Genomic DNA, 19,872 nt, shown 5'->3' with positions numbered 1-19,872 from the left:
CGGGAAATAGTGGGCGTGGGAGGGGGTTTGTTGCCCTTAAATTACTTTCGACTATTAAAAAGGGCTCTGGTACTTTTAATTTCCAATCGAATGAGCCCTTTTCGAAGTTTTTAAGACAAGTCATTCGATGCGACGTGCCCTGGTCTAAACCAAGAAAAAAAAATAATAATAATACATTGTGCCCGCATTGCTCTCTACTTAGGCAGCACTATTGCGCTGCCTATGATATGTAAATTGTGTAAACAGAAAATGTTAGCTTCTGTTTGACAATGCTCGTCTTTCGGTGATTCCTTATTATATATTTACTACTTAAGAAAGTTCATTGGCAATTTAACTTTTGTGTTCAGCAGATAGGTGATGTAAACTGGATCCTTCTAAGGTGAGTTTTTAACCTTTCGCTTTGTTAGGAACACTCTTTCCTGAATTTTTCAAACAATTTAAGGTAACATCATATTCAGGTTTGTGGTAGCGTCTTTTCTTCCGAATTGGTTTCTTCTGACGAAAAATGAACGCGCTTTGGAATTGTTTCAACATAAGAAGAAATGTCCCCAAATACAACCAGGCACGTACGCATGATTTTACTCAGATTGGTACTTAACAATGAGACATGGCTACGAAAAAAAGGTAAATTATGCAGAGTATTGGGGGTAGTGTATGACCACCTTCCTCTGGTGCCGTTGAGTGTACCGGGTTTTGATGGTTGCTAGGAGGGGAGGGGGGTTTGGTCCCGGAATGCATGTAGGCACAGAATATTGACGTCGGAACCCGTAGCCTTTCTAGTAAATGGTGTTGAAGCCCTTGGTGAAATCCTAAATCTAAAGCCAGAAATCGCAGGAGTAACAACAGAAGATAAACCAGGTGGCTTCTTGACAAACGTGGGGGTAACCAGAAGGCTGAGGGTAGACAATTCAAGGGATTCCCCATCAGTCGCCTATATGGATTCTTGAGCTGGTCCATTCCTTCTGACTGAGTCTGACTTGAGGACCTGATATAGCTAAGTTAAGCCAACCCCCAAGACTCAGACTTTTCTCTGCCTTATCTTTCCCACTAATACAATGAGTGGGGAATATTACTGAGGATTAAATGACTGCAGTGGATGTAAGCCACGAAGCGACATTTTGCCATGTTGAAGCTCCGGATGAGGAATTGAGAGAAAAGGCATAGGGTTTTCTGTGCTAAAAGCCAATATCAAGAAGAGCCCAAACCATAGCTCGTCACTCAGGAGGCTGTCCCGTCATATGTTGAATAATCTCTCGTGCACCCAATAAGTGTTGGATGGCAAACCAGAGCAAATTACTGAGGGTGCGCGATGGGGCTTATCCAAGGCGACGCTTGTAGAGGTCCTTGTATTGTGTTTAGAGGTCCTGAATTCGTGGTCAAAAAGTAAGATCAAGAGAATCTTCCTTATTTTTTATGATGGAAGGAAAAAGTAATGACAATAAATCACTGATGACGAATCCCCATCCAAAAAGGGCATGATGGTGGAAAGGAAGGAGAAGCTGCAAAGCAACAAAGAGTCATTGGAAATGGCCATTTAACAAAGATTTCCTAGCCTGGAGCCAGCAATGGCGAAGGTCTTGGAACGTTCAAGAGGAAAGAGGAATATAGTGGATAGGAGCTTCCACTCCCACTCAGAAACAACAAACAAGCCATACTCATTGACAATACTGACAAAACTTCAGTTGGAGAAATCCTAGAAACAAACCGAAGATGAAGAAAGGAACCTAGAAGGTAGAAGGATGCTAGCTGAGAGGGATCACCTCCCCAAGCAGGGACTCATAGGATGGGGGATCCGGGGATTGGTCGAGGGCAGGGGTTACCAAATGGCAGCCCGACTCAAACAAAAGGCAAAAAACTGAGATATGGCAAACCTATCAAAAAAAAGCCTTGGAGGGGGCTCTAGCAAAGTAGCACCCCAAAGTAGAGAGGGGGAAAGGGGGCTTCTGGAGCACCAAATAGAAAGGGAGATGTTTTTAAAGATGTCACAGTAGGGGTTGGCAAATACAGCTGGCAAACCCCCAGAAATGAATATGTTGTCCTTCTCATAGAGGCCACAATTATGCAGAACAATCTGGACTTTGCTCCCAAAGTCGCCTCAACTAAATTAGGCGATAGCATAACAAAGATAAGATGCCATAATGAATGGACGCCATCATGGATTAAAGAGGTGGTTAATGGCCTGGGAAAGGAATACTTAGTTCTTGCCCATGAAGACCTCCTCCACAAGGAAAAATTTCTCCTCCATTGAAGATTAACTGGCTGGGTCACTGCAGAAGCTTTTGAGGATCCTAGTGGCCTACAATCAGTTTCTCTCTAAGAAGAAAATTGACCAAACAAAGATCCACGTCATAGAGGGAAAAACATAAGGATATGTAGCAAATGACGCGGAACTGATTGGGGAAATAGAGAAGCAGAATTTCTGTCTCCCAGTTGGAATGGGGGACTCATATGTATCAAACTTCTTTTCAATAGATCCACAGAGTCTACATCAGAGGGATGAAGCGAGACCTTATAAAAAATACATAATTTCAAATGACTTCAGCATATGCGGATATCAGCAGAAGAGTCATGGGGAGGACCTGAAAAGCTGAAATTCATTTCCATAATGAGATCGAAAAATAAATGAGCCTGGACCTGATGAGCACCACCTCTAGAGCAAGCATTTATCATTCCAAAGATTTAGATACTTGGGAATTATTCAAGTGCTGTTCTAGAGATATAACAGCCATAGTTGTGAACAATCTAATTGTCCATAAACTTGTAGTGCTTTATTCTGCTTATATACCCCTTGCTTATATACACCTCATGGTGAGGTGTAAATGCAAACAGGAGGGGAATTGACCTCCTAGAGAACCTAGCTAGGGGGAAAAAGCTCATGAAGGACATAAAAAAGCAATTGGCTCATTTATAGCAAGTATTAGCCAAAGAATTTCTGTATCTACCATTGGAGCATGAAGAAACTGATCAAGACCTTGATAAGGCCACAGGTGAAATCACAGAAACAATGATAAGGCTTACAGGCAGGCAGCTTTTCTAACAACCATGCAGAAAGAGGAGTAAGCAGCACTTTCAAGGACTTTTGAATATTATTGAAAGTGATCTAGGGAGGGGGTCCACTCCCCTCCTCCTTTACAAGGTTTTTTACAGATATCTTCAATTCTTTTAAAAAAAAAAAAACACATCAAAGTGCATAAAATAGAAACTTTGGTACTAAATTTTACCTTTTTCAGGTATTAAACTTATTATGGAAAAAATCCTCTGATGCCATCTAAAGGGTGTGGATAGTGTGCATCTATCCTAATTAACAACAAGAACATTAAAACTTAGATTATCAAGATATTTCTATTTGAATTGCTGGAGGGCCAATAGGTTGTGAAGGTCAGTGAACATTCGTTAGGAAGAAATGGTAGAAGAAGACTTCAGATCTGAAGAAAGCAGCACTATGATTCACAGAGATCTTACTAGTTTCACAGAAGGATCAACTAAAGAAAAGCACCCTATATGCTTCTGAAGAATATATTTACATACTTTTTCACATAGGAGAGGGCCTGAAAGCCCAAGAAGTGGTCATATTATAGTTCAATTATACATTTGTTTTCTTGTACTACTCTCTAGATAAATTTCTTTATTTAAAATAAGACATAAAAGCAACCAGAAGAGTAAACCTAGGGTCTTAACCAGGGTAACTCTAATCAACTTGTTAGTAAAACAGTTCCTAGACTTCAATATTATAAAATGAAATATACATTGTGTGCTGCATTTTAGTGACTAGATATTATTTTTTTTAGCTTATGTCTATACATTTTATCATATGAGGAGAATCCCAAAACAGGTACGAACAGATTTAAGCCTGAGGAGAAGGGTGGGTATCATGAATAAAGAGTAATTTTCTGGAGGCACTTAAAAGTCCAATCTGTCCTTTATGTGCAACCCTTTCATTTTTTCCTATAAGGATATTTTTCCCCATCTTGGGGAGATTTTCTTCTACCCTCCAATGTCCACACATCCTAAAGCCCATGAACTCATGAAGATTTGTGTATTCTTGAGGGGGTGAAGGTCTGACATGTTAAAGAGCATCTAATGTTTCTAGAGAAATGAACTAAGAACTATTCCTAGAGCCCTCACCTCCTTCCAGGAGCTGTTATAACATTGAAGACTCTATGATGCAGCTCAGTTCATCATCATTATCCAACTGTATCACAAAAAATTGGATTTTTGAGCTATTTAGTATAAAACCAGACCTATGATGTATACATGCTCTGTCCAAAACAATGAATTTATAGTATCATACATACCTAGGATCCATTTTCACAAAAACTCAGAGGTTACCAACATGATGGCTATTGACTAAAGCCATGCAATTTTTTTTAAACATCCCTTTTCAAAGGAAGGGTGTACTTTAGCAAAAACTGGGGGACTAATGTTATTTTATGGCCTGGCAATATGAAATTTGGTTTAAAAATTTCTTACCTATTATTTGAGCACATAGAAAATCTGAAAGAGGAAATTGATGGAATTCCCCCTTGGGGTGTATGATGCTTCAAAAGTAGTTTTGTCAAAAAAAAACAGCATTTTTGTACATATTGATTTGATTTTCCTGAAGTATGACATCATCAATTGTTGAGGGCTTACCAAAATTCCTTACTTGTGAGACTTGAGATGAAACAATTTCATTAAAAACAAAAATAAAATGTCTCAGTGTGTTTTCAATTTTCTTTCAGGAATCAAGCTACAGCTGAGCAACAAACAAATGCCCAAGTTTGTTTGCATAAACAAACAAACACCCAAAAATTGCTTCTTTCTTTGACAAATTCATAAAACAATGAATAAACACGTGGTAAAGTAAGCAAGGAAGTCACTCATCCCCTTCCCAGAATAATATTCTATGCTGTATCCCATACTCTCCAGTCAGCAAAGTATAGCATAATTTATACTCTACTTACATTACTTTAAAGAAAGTGGGATATTCCTTTTGTATTACACATTTAAATGTCTTTAAATATTCTGTCAGTTGATGAGGGGTTGGGGTGGATCTTTGGTGGAGACATTCTGGAGATTTGGCTTTTGGTATTCCACAACAATGATAGATCTGAAGAGAAATAGTCTAATGAGCTAAGGATAGCATCAAACATTTGTGATGATTGAATCTTTTTCTTATTCTTTCTATAAATTCTGCTAAATTCACAAGCCATGGGCTTAGAAACTTTTTTGGGGGTGGGGCAATGTGCCACTGGACTTTGGTGGACCTCAGTGCATTCTTTTTTCTTGTATCATAAACTTAGTTTTCTCTTTTATGAGATAATGTGGCATTGTTCTACTATATTGTTCACCTGCTTTTAATAGTTGTGTTTAAGTTCCTACTCCTGAATCTCACTCATCAGCAAAACTTGAACAATTATGAGAAGAAATATTAACAATAGAGAAAAAAAACATTCAAGATTGGCTTTATCTGCTTCTCTTGTATCATGTGCTTTGACAAGGTTGTTCTTTGGACTTTCAATCAGATTATAGATGAATACCTTTTTTAAAGGCAAGCCAGGTGTACAATCTTAAGTCTTACAAGTAAAGACAGTTGGAGACAATAGCTTGAAAACATCTCTGGGCCCTATTTAGGCCATATGTCCAGTATCTCAAGTTTTAATGATGTATCAAAGCAATTTCCCAAATTGGAAAGAAGTATCTCTTTTATAGGGTGTATTTGTACCCAAGTCAGTTGGTGGTAACTAGAGACATAACAACTTTTTTAAAGAGTCCACAGGTGAGCCAAAAATGGTTAGGAAAAGAATTGACAATTTTTCTAGGGGGGGGGGAGAACAGAGAAAGCACCTTTTATCACAATTTTCTATACTAGAGAGGAACATATTCTTTTGGATTATTATTAGGCACCAAGAATATTTCCCTCTGTACATGTGATGTTAGCAGCTTCATTATAAGAAATGGGATACTTATTGGGGAGCCAATAGATAATCATTAGGGATTGTTTTTGGTTAAAGTTGCTCAGGGCAAAAACAGAATTATTAAAAATTAATGCTTGGTTACAATAATAAAAATTGGGCTTTCTTATTGTACTTTCACCCCTGAAACTGTGTGATTATTGGGGGAATAGTAATTAGCATGGGGGAGGGCTATTGCCCCATAAAATAACCCCTGGCTCTGTCCCTGAGGTTTTTTATTGGGCAAGAATCAGATAGGGGGGGGGGGAATTCACTAGGCTATTCCATTGGCTTTCAAAATATAACCTAGTAATCACAGCTATCATAACCGTGTCCCAGCCTCTTCCTGTTATGGCTCAAATATAGCCCAAGACTAGGCTATAAAGAATTTGTTTTTTGTTTTAATTGGCTTTATTTGACAATATGAAAATTATTAATAAAAAGAAGAACATAATTACAAACTTAAAAAATCAGCAAAGTTTGTGTATAGCCTAGGGCTGAATCTAATTTCATTTGGGGGGGGGGCTGAGAAGCAATTGAAACAACAGTGTCCACTAAAAACACTAAAGCAATCCATGGTAAAATTCTAGTTAATTGACTTCTTGCTATCTCAGAAAGGGTTTAGGTTAGGAAAATGTTACTTTCAGGGATGAATCTAAAGACTAAAGTATGTCCCAGGAAGGTATTTTGAAGCAACTACCTCCACTCCTTCTCCTTCTAAAGGGCCCTAACCTTTGATGACCTTTAAAAATATGTGTGTTATAAAAGTGAAACCTAGCAAAATAGATCTTCTGCTTCATTGAAGTACAACAAAATTGTTTTCAGTTTCACAGCTTTGCTCAATTCTATTTTATAAGGTTTTAAAGATATGCAAATACATTTCCTAAATTGTGAAAAAAAACATTGAAATGGCTCAAAATTCTACTCAAATAACAGGAATTGCATTCTTAGAACTAAAGGCAGATAAAAAGCAACTAGTAACTGAAAATTAAGGTAAAATGTTGGTTTGTCAAAATTTCAATAGGTTCCTGTCATGTAGGCAAATTTCAGGTCCTCTAAAGGGAGAAGGAGTGGAGGTGGGTACTTTAAAATACCTTCCCAGGACATACTTTAACCTGTAGACCCGTCCCTGAAAGTTTCATTTTCCTAACCTAAACCCTTTCCAAGATAGCAAGAAGTCAATTAACTAGAATTTTACCCAATCCACTAAAACCAAACCAAAGCAAGAGGGTGTCAATGGCCTTGCTAGCTCTTCTCAGTGGGGATGTCTGTATGGGGTCCCCAGGTCAATCCCCTCACTCAGGCCCTCTTAGGTTAAGTCACTAGAAATTCACTTGAATTTCTAGCACTTCCATAGGGTAGCCTACTAATTTTCACAGTTTTATATGCTATTTTACCCCCTTCCCCTCTAAAAAATAAAATCCTGCATGTATGTTACCCACCTCTCACATAGAAATCGTAACATTATCAACAAAATCGATCTAGTAATTAGTGAATAAAGTTCATGCTTCAAAATTAAGGGTAAGCAGGTTTAGCACTCCTTCAACAGCCCCCCTAGCCTAGGGTGGCTGGTGAAAAAAAAAGGAAAAAAAATTCAACCTACATAGATGAGTGATTTCCATATATTTTGAAGAGAGAAAAAAACTAGGCCTACTTATGACACAGTTCCAAGTATAGACCTGTCATACACAATAGGCACAGCCCTAAGTATAGACCAGTCAAACAAAATATTGAGGGTGAAATTTAGATAGGCTACTTTCAAAGCAAAAAAAAAATTAGAATATCAACCATAATCCGAACAAGATAAAAATATTGTTTCAATTTGGAACTTACCGCGAAAATGAATGCTTGTACCAAGATTAAGCGCCTATCTTAAATTTTTTAAATTATTTGCAATTCTCGACGTCACTATGGAATAGCATTGCGTTTAACGGCGTAGCAAGAAAAGATGCCGCTTTTTGAAGTTAAAAATTAAAGAGTAAAATAAATTTGGCTTTGGATGAAAGAACCATTAGTCAATATAGATACAGATAAGAGCAAGATGGTAAACGGTTTTTTAACGGAAAACAATTATAACAGCTAGTGCGGTATTGCTGTAAGTTGGGACCGATACCCCAGAATTTCGGTAGCCACGGGATACCGGTTAAAACCAGTTTGAGCAGGGATCTTGTTGAAGCAGTGAAGAATATGACAACCCTTTGGTGGGCCAACAATAGTTCAGAGACCCCGGGTTTCGGGTGGGTACTGACCTTAAGCCCCCATCCTGTCCTGAATACGTGGCTGTGTCTATGGTATTTATGCATTTTTCCCTTTTCTAAGGGTCAGAGGAGGCAGATATGTGACTGGAGGCCAAAGTTTCTCGAGGTTTCATTACATAACAATCTATACTTTTATTTTGAAGAATTAATTGTTTTGCAAAGCATAATGGGCATCGAATGCTCTGTGTAGCTTAGCTTTTTCTTGACCCTCTTCGGATCAATAGATTGACTAAATTGATTTTGCTTGTCATATAATGTAGTGGCTAGTTATGGCACTGATAAATTCAGCACAACAGTGGTGTAATTTCGTAAAAATATTGGGGGAGAGGAAGGCAAAGTTAGAGCCAATTTTCCCAAATAAAGTGAAAATGACAGAAAAAACTGTCAAATGTCAAATAACAAATGACAATGAAATTATTAAATGACAGTGAAAATAGGTAAAAACTCAAGTGAAAATCAAGTGAAAACTCAAGTGAAAATTTTCCCAAATCAAGTAAAAAATGACAGTGACAACTGAAAAATATGCCAAATAGTACCATAAAGATAAAAATATGCCATATAATTATGGTACTGATAAATTCAGCATAATAGTGACGCAATTTCGTAAAAATATTGGGAGAGAGGAGGGCAAAGTTGGAGCCAATTTTCCCAAATCAAGTGAAAATGACAGTAAAATAAGCCAAACAGTATTATAAAGATAAAAATATACTAAAGAAAACTGTTCGGTTTCTGTGAACGCTTGAACTACGCAGGCTTTGACAAGCATTTCGAAGAAACTAAATTTCAGCTAGGAGGGGATGGGGGCAAAATGAAGTGAGGAGAGCATAACAAGGTTGAGAGGGGTAGCTTCTCCCTTGGTAGATAGCAAATTACGCCCCTGCAGCACAATCTGCGACGCATTTTATGGCAAAAGGTAAAAGTTTTTCCGATTATCCTTGCGCTTTTCGAAAAAATGATTTTTAATTTTCCGATAGGTTTGTAAATTCGTGAACCTTAAAAATAAGCCGTTGCCTTTTTGGCACTCTTTCCTCTGGGTTCCCTAATTTACATATTATTTCAATCGTAGATCTAAAAGATTAACTTTTTAGACTAGTTAACAACTAATTGAAGTTATATTCTTCAAAATGACTTGTTAATGCTTTTCAAGATAACTGCTTAACAGTATTAGATGTTCCGCGTAACAATGCGTATCCATGATACTTGGATTTTGAGCAATAATATCATCCTTTGAAGTACCAATAGGAACAAAATTTTCAACTAGTAAGAATTTTTCAGTTCGGTAAGAAGCCTTCACGTCTGGTGTATACGGACTAACGCCTTAAAAATTGTTTACCGAAAAAAAATCATAAGTAAACATGGCACCCTTCAAAGTACACCCTTCATACTACTCCTGAATTGTAATGTACTTCGCCATTCATCTTTTCAAGCCTTCAAAGCCCTCGTGAATTGTTTTTTTGTTACCCCTTACAAAGCCTCTTCCTTTAATGTCCTTCAAAGTTTGGAAATAGTGCCCTTTTAAATTTTAGGATCACAGGAGGCAAATACAAAAAGCTGGGGGGGGGTGGGCTGTTCAATGACCATTGTGGCCGTTTTGGCTAAAAACTCCTTGACAATGATGACATAATAAGAGGGTGAATTGTCGTGCTGAAGAACCCGCGACTGATATCTCCAAAAATTAGGCTTTCTTATATGAATATGTTCATACAGGTGTTTCCTTACTTCCATGTAGTAAGCAGAATTAACTGCCTGCTCTTGGGAGCCCATTCTTGCAGCGCGATTTCACGTAAATTGGAAATTCATTACCATGGCCTTGATTTTTCATTTCGACACCCTGGCTTTTTGTACTTAGTTCATCTGAATTTTCCCTTTCCACGCTATGGCTCTTAGTTTCAGGATCCTACTCGTCATATCAAATGACGTCATCGTCACTTGTTTTCATCGTATCAAGGATTTCCAGTTTTTGTTTTCTCCACTTTCAAAAAGAATTTTATCACAACTTGTTGCTCTTCAAAACCACTATCGGTTTCCTTCGTCGTAAAAGCAAAACACACCTGCAAAAAACAGTCCGCGAATTTTATTGTTATTTTTTTCGATATTGTTTTTTTTTTTGGTCGTCACCTTTATTTCTTGTTTCGTTACCTTGTTTTCTGTAGACCTATCTTTATCTAGGCCGAAGACACCTTTTTGTATACGACTGAAATTTTTGTCAGGCTCTTCTTCTTTTTCTTCCTACTGACCATAGATTCGTTGTTTTTCACGATTTCTTCTTTGTTTTTGATACTGAACAATAGCAGTCACCTTGGCCTGCCAGTTGACAAGTGAAGTTTTCATGAGCAGTTATAGGGGTTTTGTTTTACGTTGAAGTTGCTTTCCTTAACGTTTATGTTAAGACAGAACGTACTAGGGATGATTGACTGCTCTTTCTTGATACCTTGGGTATTTCAGGAGGCACAGGAGAACTAAGGTGTGAAATACTTTCCTTTTCAAATTTTATATATAATGTGGAAAGGATGAACTTCAATTCTTAGCTTGTGATATTTATTCATATATGATCAGAGACTTATTTACGACAATTCGTGGAAATTTATGGGGGAGATTGCAATTTCTAAATCTATTCCTCCAGGTACCCATTTAGAGCTGGGGCGACTCTGGCTGAACTTACAGAGTCACGCCACTGACCCCCGTCCCAAACTAAATAACTGATCACAACTGGGAATAAACCCGTGCCCCTTGGACACAGAATTCACACGCCAGCGCGCCAACCACTCAGCCAGGACGGCTGTGTCCTGGCAATCAATACTATTGTCAATACAATCAATACCTGAATACTATTGTCTTTAAAATTCAATAAAATGGCATATTTGTCACTTCTAACAATTTCAACATCAGTTTAACTTGAAAATACTTGGCACGTCTCAGGTTTAAATCGCAGTAAATCGTGCCACTGTCGGAATTGTAGTAAAATTATTTTTATCAATGCAACCATAAAACTATTCTTAGTCGCATTCCAGAGTTGCCACATTTGTTTCCAAAATGAGTCATTTCAAAGATAATCATTTGGTCTAACTTTATAAATTATCCTCATGAATCGCTTAGAGCCTTACTAAAGTTATTAATGGTATCTACTCTCTATGTAAATGAACAGTAAAAGCTGTTTTCCGACACGTATCTAAAGCTTTCTCAATAATTCTTGAAAAAGTCCCGTTAGGAAATTAGTGGTGGGTTCACCTATGAACATAAATGCATACAAATAGTGCATACTATATGTACGTAGTTACGTGCACAGAAATTATTGTCAATTGAAAGGATATTAAGACCCGAGAATAATACTTTTTTTGATTATATATATATTTTTTTATTATATATCATTAAGTAAAAATGTTTATAACTCGAAAAAGTGCGCATTTCTGCTGCTTTGATACATCATATTATCAGTGACGTCAAATAACAAAAATCTAGCGGGGAGGGAGAGCAATATGTAATTTCAAAATCTAGGAGTATGGAAAATTTCGTCGGTTTTTCAATGAAAATACCTAAAGCGGCTATTTTCAAATTTTCAAAAGGGGTCTTTCAAAATATAGAAAGGGGAGGGCAAAACTCATGAGGGGAGAACATGAACCCTTACCCCCCAATTAACGCCGCTGGATATTATATTGGTGAATATAATCGCTTGTACAATGGTACCACTAATGGAGAAAATGTCTCAAAGACATTTTTCTCCATTTTTAATTCTTTTCTTAAATTGGGTCCATAAAAAATAATAACACAAATGACAAACAAAATTTTACATAGGATCCCATCATTTAACTAAACCAATATCAAATTTAGTAAGTATTTTATTCTTCCTTCCAAAGCAAACAAATCCATTACAAAAAAAGACTTCGATTCTCCTTTCCCTTGTCCCAAACTCCAGCTTATTTGTTAATAAACAGACTAAAAAAACAACAACTGAGAACGAACCCCTCAAACAAAACAACCATTGAGACTTCCTCCGTTCAAAAACCTCACAACTTCACCTATCTGAACTTTCATCCTCATGATGATATCATCATCATAATCTTTAATTTTCTTATCTTGTAGAATTCTGCGTAACGTAGCCATAAACAGAATAACCGTCATTTTTGGCGGTTGGTCCAACACAATAACCGTCATTTTTGATTTGCCAAAGTTAATAGATAAATTCAAAGATGTGGTATCAAATAACATTTTCTCTGATAAGTCACAAAACGTCTTCGGTAAGTGTTTAAAACGCTATTTGTGCCCTCCCACAAAATTTTGATGATATGATGTATACCCTTTCATTCCAGGCATGACGAAATAATATTTGGACAAAACTCCCGGGTATTAACTTTTTATGCCACGATAAATTTTGCCTCATAGCCTTTAGTAGTTTGCGGCAGCTTACACTTAAGATAAGGTTCATAGTGGGGTTGGGCACTCATTCTCTCTGGAAACTGATTTCACGAACGAATAAATGTTGCCATTTCTGCAATCCCACGGATTTTTTTTTCTACAACTACTAAATTTTGTTTGTTGGAAGTCGTCTCAAATTTTCGCACAAAATGTACTAAAAATCCTCTATCATATATCATTCCATTTCTTCTTCTAACATAATTTTAGCCTAGGCAAAGGGCCTTGTAGGTCAATTGCACATAAGTCTACGGCACTTAAGTCTTCTGTCCTTTATAAATTTATTCTCAGTCTATTTTAATTTACTTCAACTTATAGTGACAAACTTTTAGGCAATGGAACTTAAACCTGAGCCTTAAGCTGGACATAATAGTCCAAAACTTACAAAAGCCTGTCCTCTCCCAGTCCCCCCCCCCCCAAAAAAAAACCAACAACAATACTATGATAGTGCTTATTTTTCGACTACCGAGCCGTTGAAGACCGAATCATTCACGGCTATGCATAGAATAAACCTAATATGAGCATGAAAGCACATTACCGCCATCTATTAACCACAACTCAATAATATACTGAAACATTAACAAGAACTGTAGACACAACAGACCCATTCATTATTAAATTTGACTAATACTGAGATTTTGCCAGCGGTGATTTGAACATACTGGAATTTTTTATACGATCATTATGAATGATCGTAAAATATGAAACATATTTTAGAGGCATTACACTATTTCTTTTTTTTAAATAACCTTCGCCATTTTTCCTTCAAGAAGAATTCTCCAATCTTGGAGAATCATTCATTTCTCCAATCTTGATTTTTATTGTTTAACAAATGTATCGGAAAGAGAAGCAGAATAGAGAGTAGCGTAATTAAAAGGAGTCACCACCAAGGTGAATGTTTCTCAAGAACAGTTGTAACGACACACAGGCTATTATTATTTTTTATGTTTTTTATTTGTTTTTTGTCTTGTTATTATGTTATTTGTTATTTCTTGTTATTTGTTTATTATTATGTTTTTTCTTTTTTTGTGTGTTTACTCCACAGTTTAATGTACTTTGTGGGTTATAAATAAATTATTATTTTATTATTATGTTTTATAAACATGACTTTACCCTTTCAACTGACTTTAGTCAAGTTCTTTAGTCAGTGACTTTATTCAAGTTCACAATAAAAAATACCAGAGAAAATCTAGAAGAAAATTCACAACTGGTTTTAATTTTAATCTACTGAAGTGAAAAAAAATCCATGATTTTTGGGGTTTACGAGTATGCTTGAGAATGGTTAATTTTTAACTTTTCGGTTTAGAATGGAAGCATTAAAAATGTTTTCAACGAGATTGTTTAGTTTTCAACAGCATAATGTTTTTTTTCAAGGATATTTTATTAAATATCCTTGTTACAATATAAATTTATCATTAAATTAAGTGGTTTGACGGTATCGCCTGCAAAAAGAAGAATAAAGATGAATTGAGATTCCATCTTCAATGAACCAAGAGAATTGCTCCATCCTTTAAAATCAAATTTACTTGTAATTTGACTCGAATTTGAACTCACTGTCGCGAATTTCAAGTTCTGCCTTCCCCTATAAAAATCTCACCGTTTCCCCCGTAATTCACAAATCGTACGGTTACATTAGCCCTAACCCCAACAAAATTCTTGCTTAGAAGCCATGAAATCTGCTTGACTGCTGATTTTTAGTTAGAAAAAAAATATTTGAGTCGGTAAGTAAATGAAGAAGCCAAACAGGAAATGAATTTTTCGAAGCGTGTAAAACAGAAACTGCAATACGTTGAACCTTGGAATATTTCGATTGTACAACCGTCAAAAGAGATTTTTAAAACTATCCAGAAAAATTCCACGAAAAATAACCCATACTTTTTTTTTGAAATATTAAAAAAGTTTTCTTCAATTAGATTGATCTTCAGAGTCCAACAAACAAAACAAAGATATTTCACTATTTATTAATTTTTCTGTATGATAACTTAGGGCTGCTTTAAAAGAAAGATCAAGAGAAAACGTCAGAATAACGTCGAATTAAACACTAATTCGCAAATCTCTCTTATGTCATAAATTAAAATACCCTGATGCATTATTTTACTTCATATTCATACAATATTATTTGCAATCCTATGTCCTTTAGAACACGGGTTCCAGTCCTTTTGTCACCAAGGCCCAAGTCCTGGGTTAGGTTGAGGGTCAGTGATTTAACTGTGCAAGATCAGCCACCTGAAGTAAAGAGACAGTGCGCCTATGAGGCCTGAGCCTCAATCCAGTTGGCTTCGCCCCAGCACAAATTACAGTATATCTTGCTCATCTTAGAGAAAATTACTCCAATCACATTTCTTAGCACTTCAGCATGCTAACTTACCAACAAATAAATTCGTTCTCATCATTTTGTCCTCAGATATTTTAATCCTTTCAATAGGTTTAATTTATTTTAATCATTCATTTCATACACATACACACAAAAAACTGTTTTTCAGAATTCTACAGCACAAATTCCAAATTGCAAAAAAAGAAGAAAATTACATAACAAATATACTGAATTATGGAGAAACTGTCGAGATGTCACGATTTCAAACAGGGAGAATAAACCGCTCATCCCTGTGCATTTGCCTACTGACCTTTATATTTTGCCTGCCCTAGCGGTTACATCACGACATATACCTGCTTATAGCATATTATCTTGACTTAAAAACAATAGGACACATTTCGAAGTAATATATCATTATATATTTGCTGTTTAAGCCATAGTAAAAGATAAAATGAAATTCAGATGGAACAAGTCAAATGAAACGGTTTGTAAAAACTTATAACAATCATTGATCTGACAGAGCGACACGAATGGCTTCTTTCTGATTTTCTGTGAGTGTGGAGAGACAACTGTTGAAAACCTCAGCATTTGACTGCAAAATAAAAATCAATAAAAATAAAACTTTCAACAATACAAATGATAACTTAAGAAACAACGTGAAAATGACCACCATTCCTTGTTCAACATCTATGTTACACACAAGCCGTATCCTGGGGGAGAGGAAGTTTGCCCCCCCCCCAGTTATTCGTCTGACTTGTACAACGAGACAAAAATGAATTTAAACAATTGTTTATGCGTTTTTTTTGTGTAGCCCCCCTCCCTCTTCCAAAAAAATTCTTGTGTAAAACACATCCCGAAAAAAATCAATCCTGGATACGGCCGTCGTTACACTTCAAATATTTCAAAAAAAAAAAATCATTATTTTAGTTTTGTGCCATGTTTGCTACAATCTAGAAAAGAGAGAGCCACAGACCATAAGAAATAATCTAATGACACAGTACATATACCCAATTAAAGAATGTATGGAGAATGGTTAAGGCCCAAATCGCACAATACACGTTCAACGGAACATTAATTCGTAACTACCAGAAAATATTTGTGAAAATTAAAAAAGAGTCCCCGCCTCCCCTTTATAAATTACACTAAAGAGCTTAAATTTTTACAGAGCTGATATCATTGAAGCTGATAAACTAAGAAAATAATAAACTGAAGAAAATAAGGCTACTCTAAGCACTTTTCATAAAAACTTAGCACTGTCTTTATATTAATAATAATACTAATTTTCCATTCAAAATTCAAGTCTATTGCAAACGAAAGTACAAAAAAAAAAAAGTAGCTATTAATATGCTAATTGAAATTAATTTTGCTAATTAAAAGTTTCAGGTCGGAAATTCTTCAAATTGCCTAAAATAATCGCAAGGGCAACAGAAAACTTCAAAGTAAACTTAAAAAGAGTAAAATTAGCTTAGCTGATCTTACAAAACAAAACCTCGTGAAAAACTAATGATCCTCCCAACCCTCTTGGAAGGATCAGGGATAGTCCCTGAGCCTGTAAAACAGGCTCAGGGACATTAAGAGTGACTAAATTATCTTCGTTACGTAAAAGCGGTTAAAATGTCGAAACAGATAACAAGAGGTCGATTTCAGTTCTCCCTTTTTTCAAAAATATATGAGAAAGTCCTTTTAGAACAATTTTTTTTAAGTTGAAAATAGAAAGTATAAAAGAAAGTTTCAATAAATATACAGAGCAAACAAAAATGGTAAACCACTATTTACTCCGATTTTTACAAATATAAGAAAATGAATGAATTTACTAAATGAACAACAGAATAGTGTTGTGAAGCAGAGGTATACAAATTGTTAGAAATATGATTTATAATTCAAGATGTTTGGACTGTATACTTTTAAATGATGTTAAAACAGCAAAATTATGCAATATTATGCCCCTAATAAACAATTCGATGAAAAACAAAACTTCCTCAGACGCATTCAAAGAGGTCAAGTCAGCTACGTTACATACAAGCGGTAAAAAGACGGTCCAAGTAAAAATAATGGGTCAATTTTAGTTCTCCTTTTCTTGACGCATATGAGAAAAATCCTATTCGAAAGAAAGTTCTTAATATTAAATTAAAAAAAAAAAAACTTCAACTGAAAGTAAGGAGCAACATTAAAACTTTAAACGAACAGAAATTATTACGTTTGAGGAGGGGTCCCCTCCTCAAAACCTCGCTCTTTACGCTAAAGCTTTTTTTTAGTTCTTTTAAAAAAGCTTCTTATTGTTATAATTAAGCGAACCTTGTGTTTCAGGAGTCGTTCCTAAAAAATTGGGACAAAATTCGAACTTTGGGACAAAAGGACGAAGTGCACCACATCCATGGGATCGATTCTAGGTCCTTTACATTTTCCGATATTTATTGATAAAATTCAACTATATCCATCACAGGCATGTATCATCCTTTCAGTGGACATGGTTAATATAAAAACACAACAACATAAAAATTATAAGCAGACACACATTTCTATCCAAATTAATTTATATACAGACTACAAAAAATGGTATTTGCCACACCTGTACCCACAAACTTTTCTAACTTCTTAGTCCCCATAAATTTTCTATCACCTAACTTAGCATTAGCTCAAAGGACGTCCTATGTCCTAACTTCATAAAAAATTCAGCCATTCCTTCTTTATGCACCACCCCAGAAAAGTTTTTCCCTCGGTGCAGTCGTGCGTTATAGTTACTCGCTACGACAATTTCACATCAGTCTAAACGAAATCAAACGCTACAAAAAAAAAAAAAAAAAAAAAACAAAAAAAAAAAAAAAAAAAACTTTTAATTTAACTACTTTAACAGTAAAACTTCTTTTTCATAGGAATATTGATAAATCTTCAATTTCAGATCTCTCTTCCCCCCTAAATAAGCCTTTTTATGTTGCAATACCAGAGATCACTAAATTAGCTTTTTCATCTCTAGAAATTTTAGCAATATAATGTTTTCCTCAGTTTCAATTTTTTTTACTAACCATCAATTTCAGCTGTCATGAAACTAGAGCTTCTGAGAATATTGCGCAGAAAATCCAAAATAAAACTCTCTTTTTTTGCAGAAATTACGATTTCAAATCAAATGCGAAAAAAGTAAAGAAAAGGAGTTTTACAGCAAAAAAGAGTCTTAGGTACTTTAAACTTTCAACGTAGGACGACTTTAAATGGCAATCGTGCCGCAGTCGATCCGATCTTCGCCTGCCATAACATTTTTCTTTTAATAAGGTGTCAGTTATGTGGAAATTTTGTATGAGAGGCATGAGGAATAAATTATTATTATTATTACAGGTGCAAAAAATAAAACTTGCCTGTAATTGTATAATAATCCCTAGAAGCCTTTTATATGATTCAGATTCCTTCTCCAATGTTTCACGACTAAAAACTTCACCAATAATGGAGACAAGTCTAGGCAAGTTGCTATTATTTGGCCCAAGGATTACTTGATTGTTGCTTTCTATCAAATCACAAAGATAACTATACACGTAAGGGGCTTCATCCTCGTCTTCATAAACTGGTAGCCAGGATAACCTAGAATCAAGAAATTGTTTAAGAAAAAAATGAATAGTTAAACAAGTCTGGGAAGGACTAAGTACTGAAAACGGGTTATCATTTTAGAAAAAGAACCTGAGTGGTCTAAGGTATGCAGGATATGAGTCACATATGCATTTCCAGGTGACTACAAAATTACCCCTATGAAGAGGATACACAAATGGAAAGCTAAAGTTTAAGTTAGTCCGTACTAGCCGACTCTAAAACGTTGCCCAAGCATAGTCACTGATGTTAGCAGCACATCTACTATTATGTAAACGAGATTTCAGAAACTTTCATGTACGCATAATGGGTTTCCGTTTTTGGACAATCAGCCCACTCCCCTCAAAACCAGTACAAATTTTTGGGTAAGATTTTTCTTGAAGTTTGTCCAGCGACCAAAAATCACGCCGAAGCCCATCAAAAGACAAGAGTTGGAGCATATTTGGAGTAGCGCACAGGCTATTTAATGGGTTAATAATTTCTCACCTGGACTCTCGAGCTCTAATAATTTCGGGTACAATCTTCCTAGTACCTTATTTTAGAACTCAATAACAAAACAAGAAATATTACACGTAAATGAGAAAAAAACCTCAAAAACGCTGATATTACCTAGACCAACTAAACGTTAGGGCTACAATAAAGCATTAATCGATCAGAATTATTGTACAGTAAATTTAAGTAATGATTTAAGCAGTCATCAGAGACGTCTTTATCAATATAATCAACCTTCAAAGCAGGGCTTCGAGAATTTTTTTCAGGAAGGGCAGGGGCAATTTATTTTTTTTTATATAAAAAAACAAAACAAAAATATTGTTTACATGTATTATGTTTTAACGAGTTGGAAAACAATTCGGGGGAGCGGTTAACACACAATAACCCAACACCTTGGATACAGCTTTGCTTCAAATGGAAATTTTGTAGCTATATATGCTTGATAATTTGGACATTAGAAAATTTCACAAATAGGAAATTCACATGTGTAAAACATGCCTTCCATGAAACCTCCAAGTTCCAGAAAAAGTTTCGTTCCACGCATTTATTGACGTTCTAAAGCGATTTTGAAGATAAAAATGATGTATAATTCCCAATTTTTTTATATTAATTGAGACCTGATATTGGGAATTACTGAGATAATTTGAGCGGCGAAAACACTATAAAAAACTGATTTATCCTTCCGTTACCATAGATCTTAGTTCCTCCTGTGCCACCAGAGGCACCAAGACATCCAGAAAGAGCCACAAATCATCCCTAATATGTGCTGCTTCCCCGACGTCTTCCCCTTGGGGTTGGACTGTCAAATTAATAAACTTCAGGTCCCGCTGGTATGTCCGACGAAGTATAATTTTTGACTTTCCTCTTCTTCGGGTTCCCTCTGATTGACACC

General features: G+C 35.8%; 2 protein-coding genes across 2 annotated transcripts in view; both read right to left on the bottom strand.

Annotated features, from left to right (window-relative positions):
- The window catches only part of LOC136037096 (transcription factor Dp-1-like), a 98,093-nt gene extending 90,223 nt beyond the window's left edge, over positions 1–7,870 (bottom strand). Inside the window, exon 1 of the mRNA XM_065719551.1 lies at positions 7,767–7,870. The gene's annotated coding sequence lies outside the window, so the exon portion shown is untranslated. The remainder of the gene's footprint in view (positions 1–7,766) is intronic.
- A 7,441-nt stretch (positions 7,871–15,311) lies between these two features.
- LOC136037095 (importin-5-like) overlaps positions 15,312–19,872 on the bottom strand; it is a 77,769-nt gene continuing 73,208 nt past the window's right edge. Inside the window, exons 15-16 of the mRNA XM_065719550.1 lie at positions 18,266–18,485; positions 15,312–15,507 (exon numbers count right to left, since the gene is read on the bottom strand). Of these exons, the coding sequence (XP_065575622.1) occupies positions 15,421–15,507; positions 18,266–18,485 (307 nt within the window). The 3' untranslated portion in view covers positions 15,312–15,420. The remainder of the gene's footprint in view (positions 15,508–18,265; positions 18,486–19,872) is intronic.

Source organism: Artemia franciscana, chromosome 16 (assembly GCF_032884065.1).
Source record: "Artemia franciscana chromosome 16, ASM3288406v1, whole genome shotgun sequence".
In the NCBI taxonomy this organism is placed as follows: domain Eukaryota; kingdom Metazoa; phylum Arthropoda; class Branchiopoda; order Anostraca; family Artemiidae; genus Artemia; species Artemia franciscana.
The sequence above is the reverse complement of the archived record's forward strand: the minus strand, read 5'-3'. Positions and strand labels throughout refer to the sequence as shown.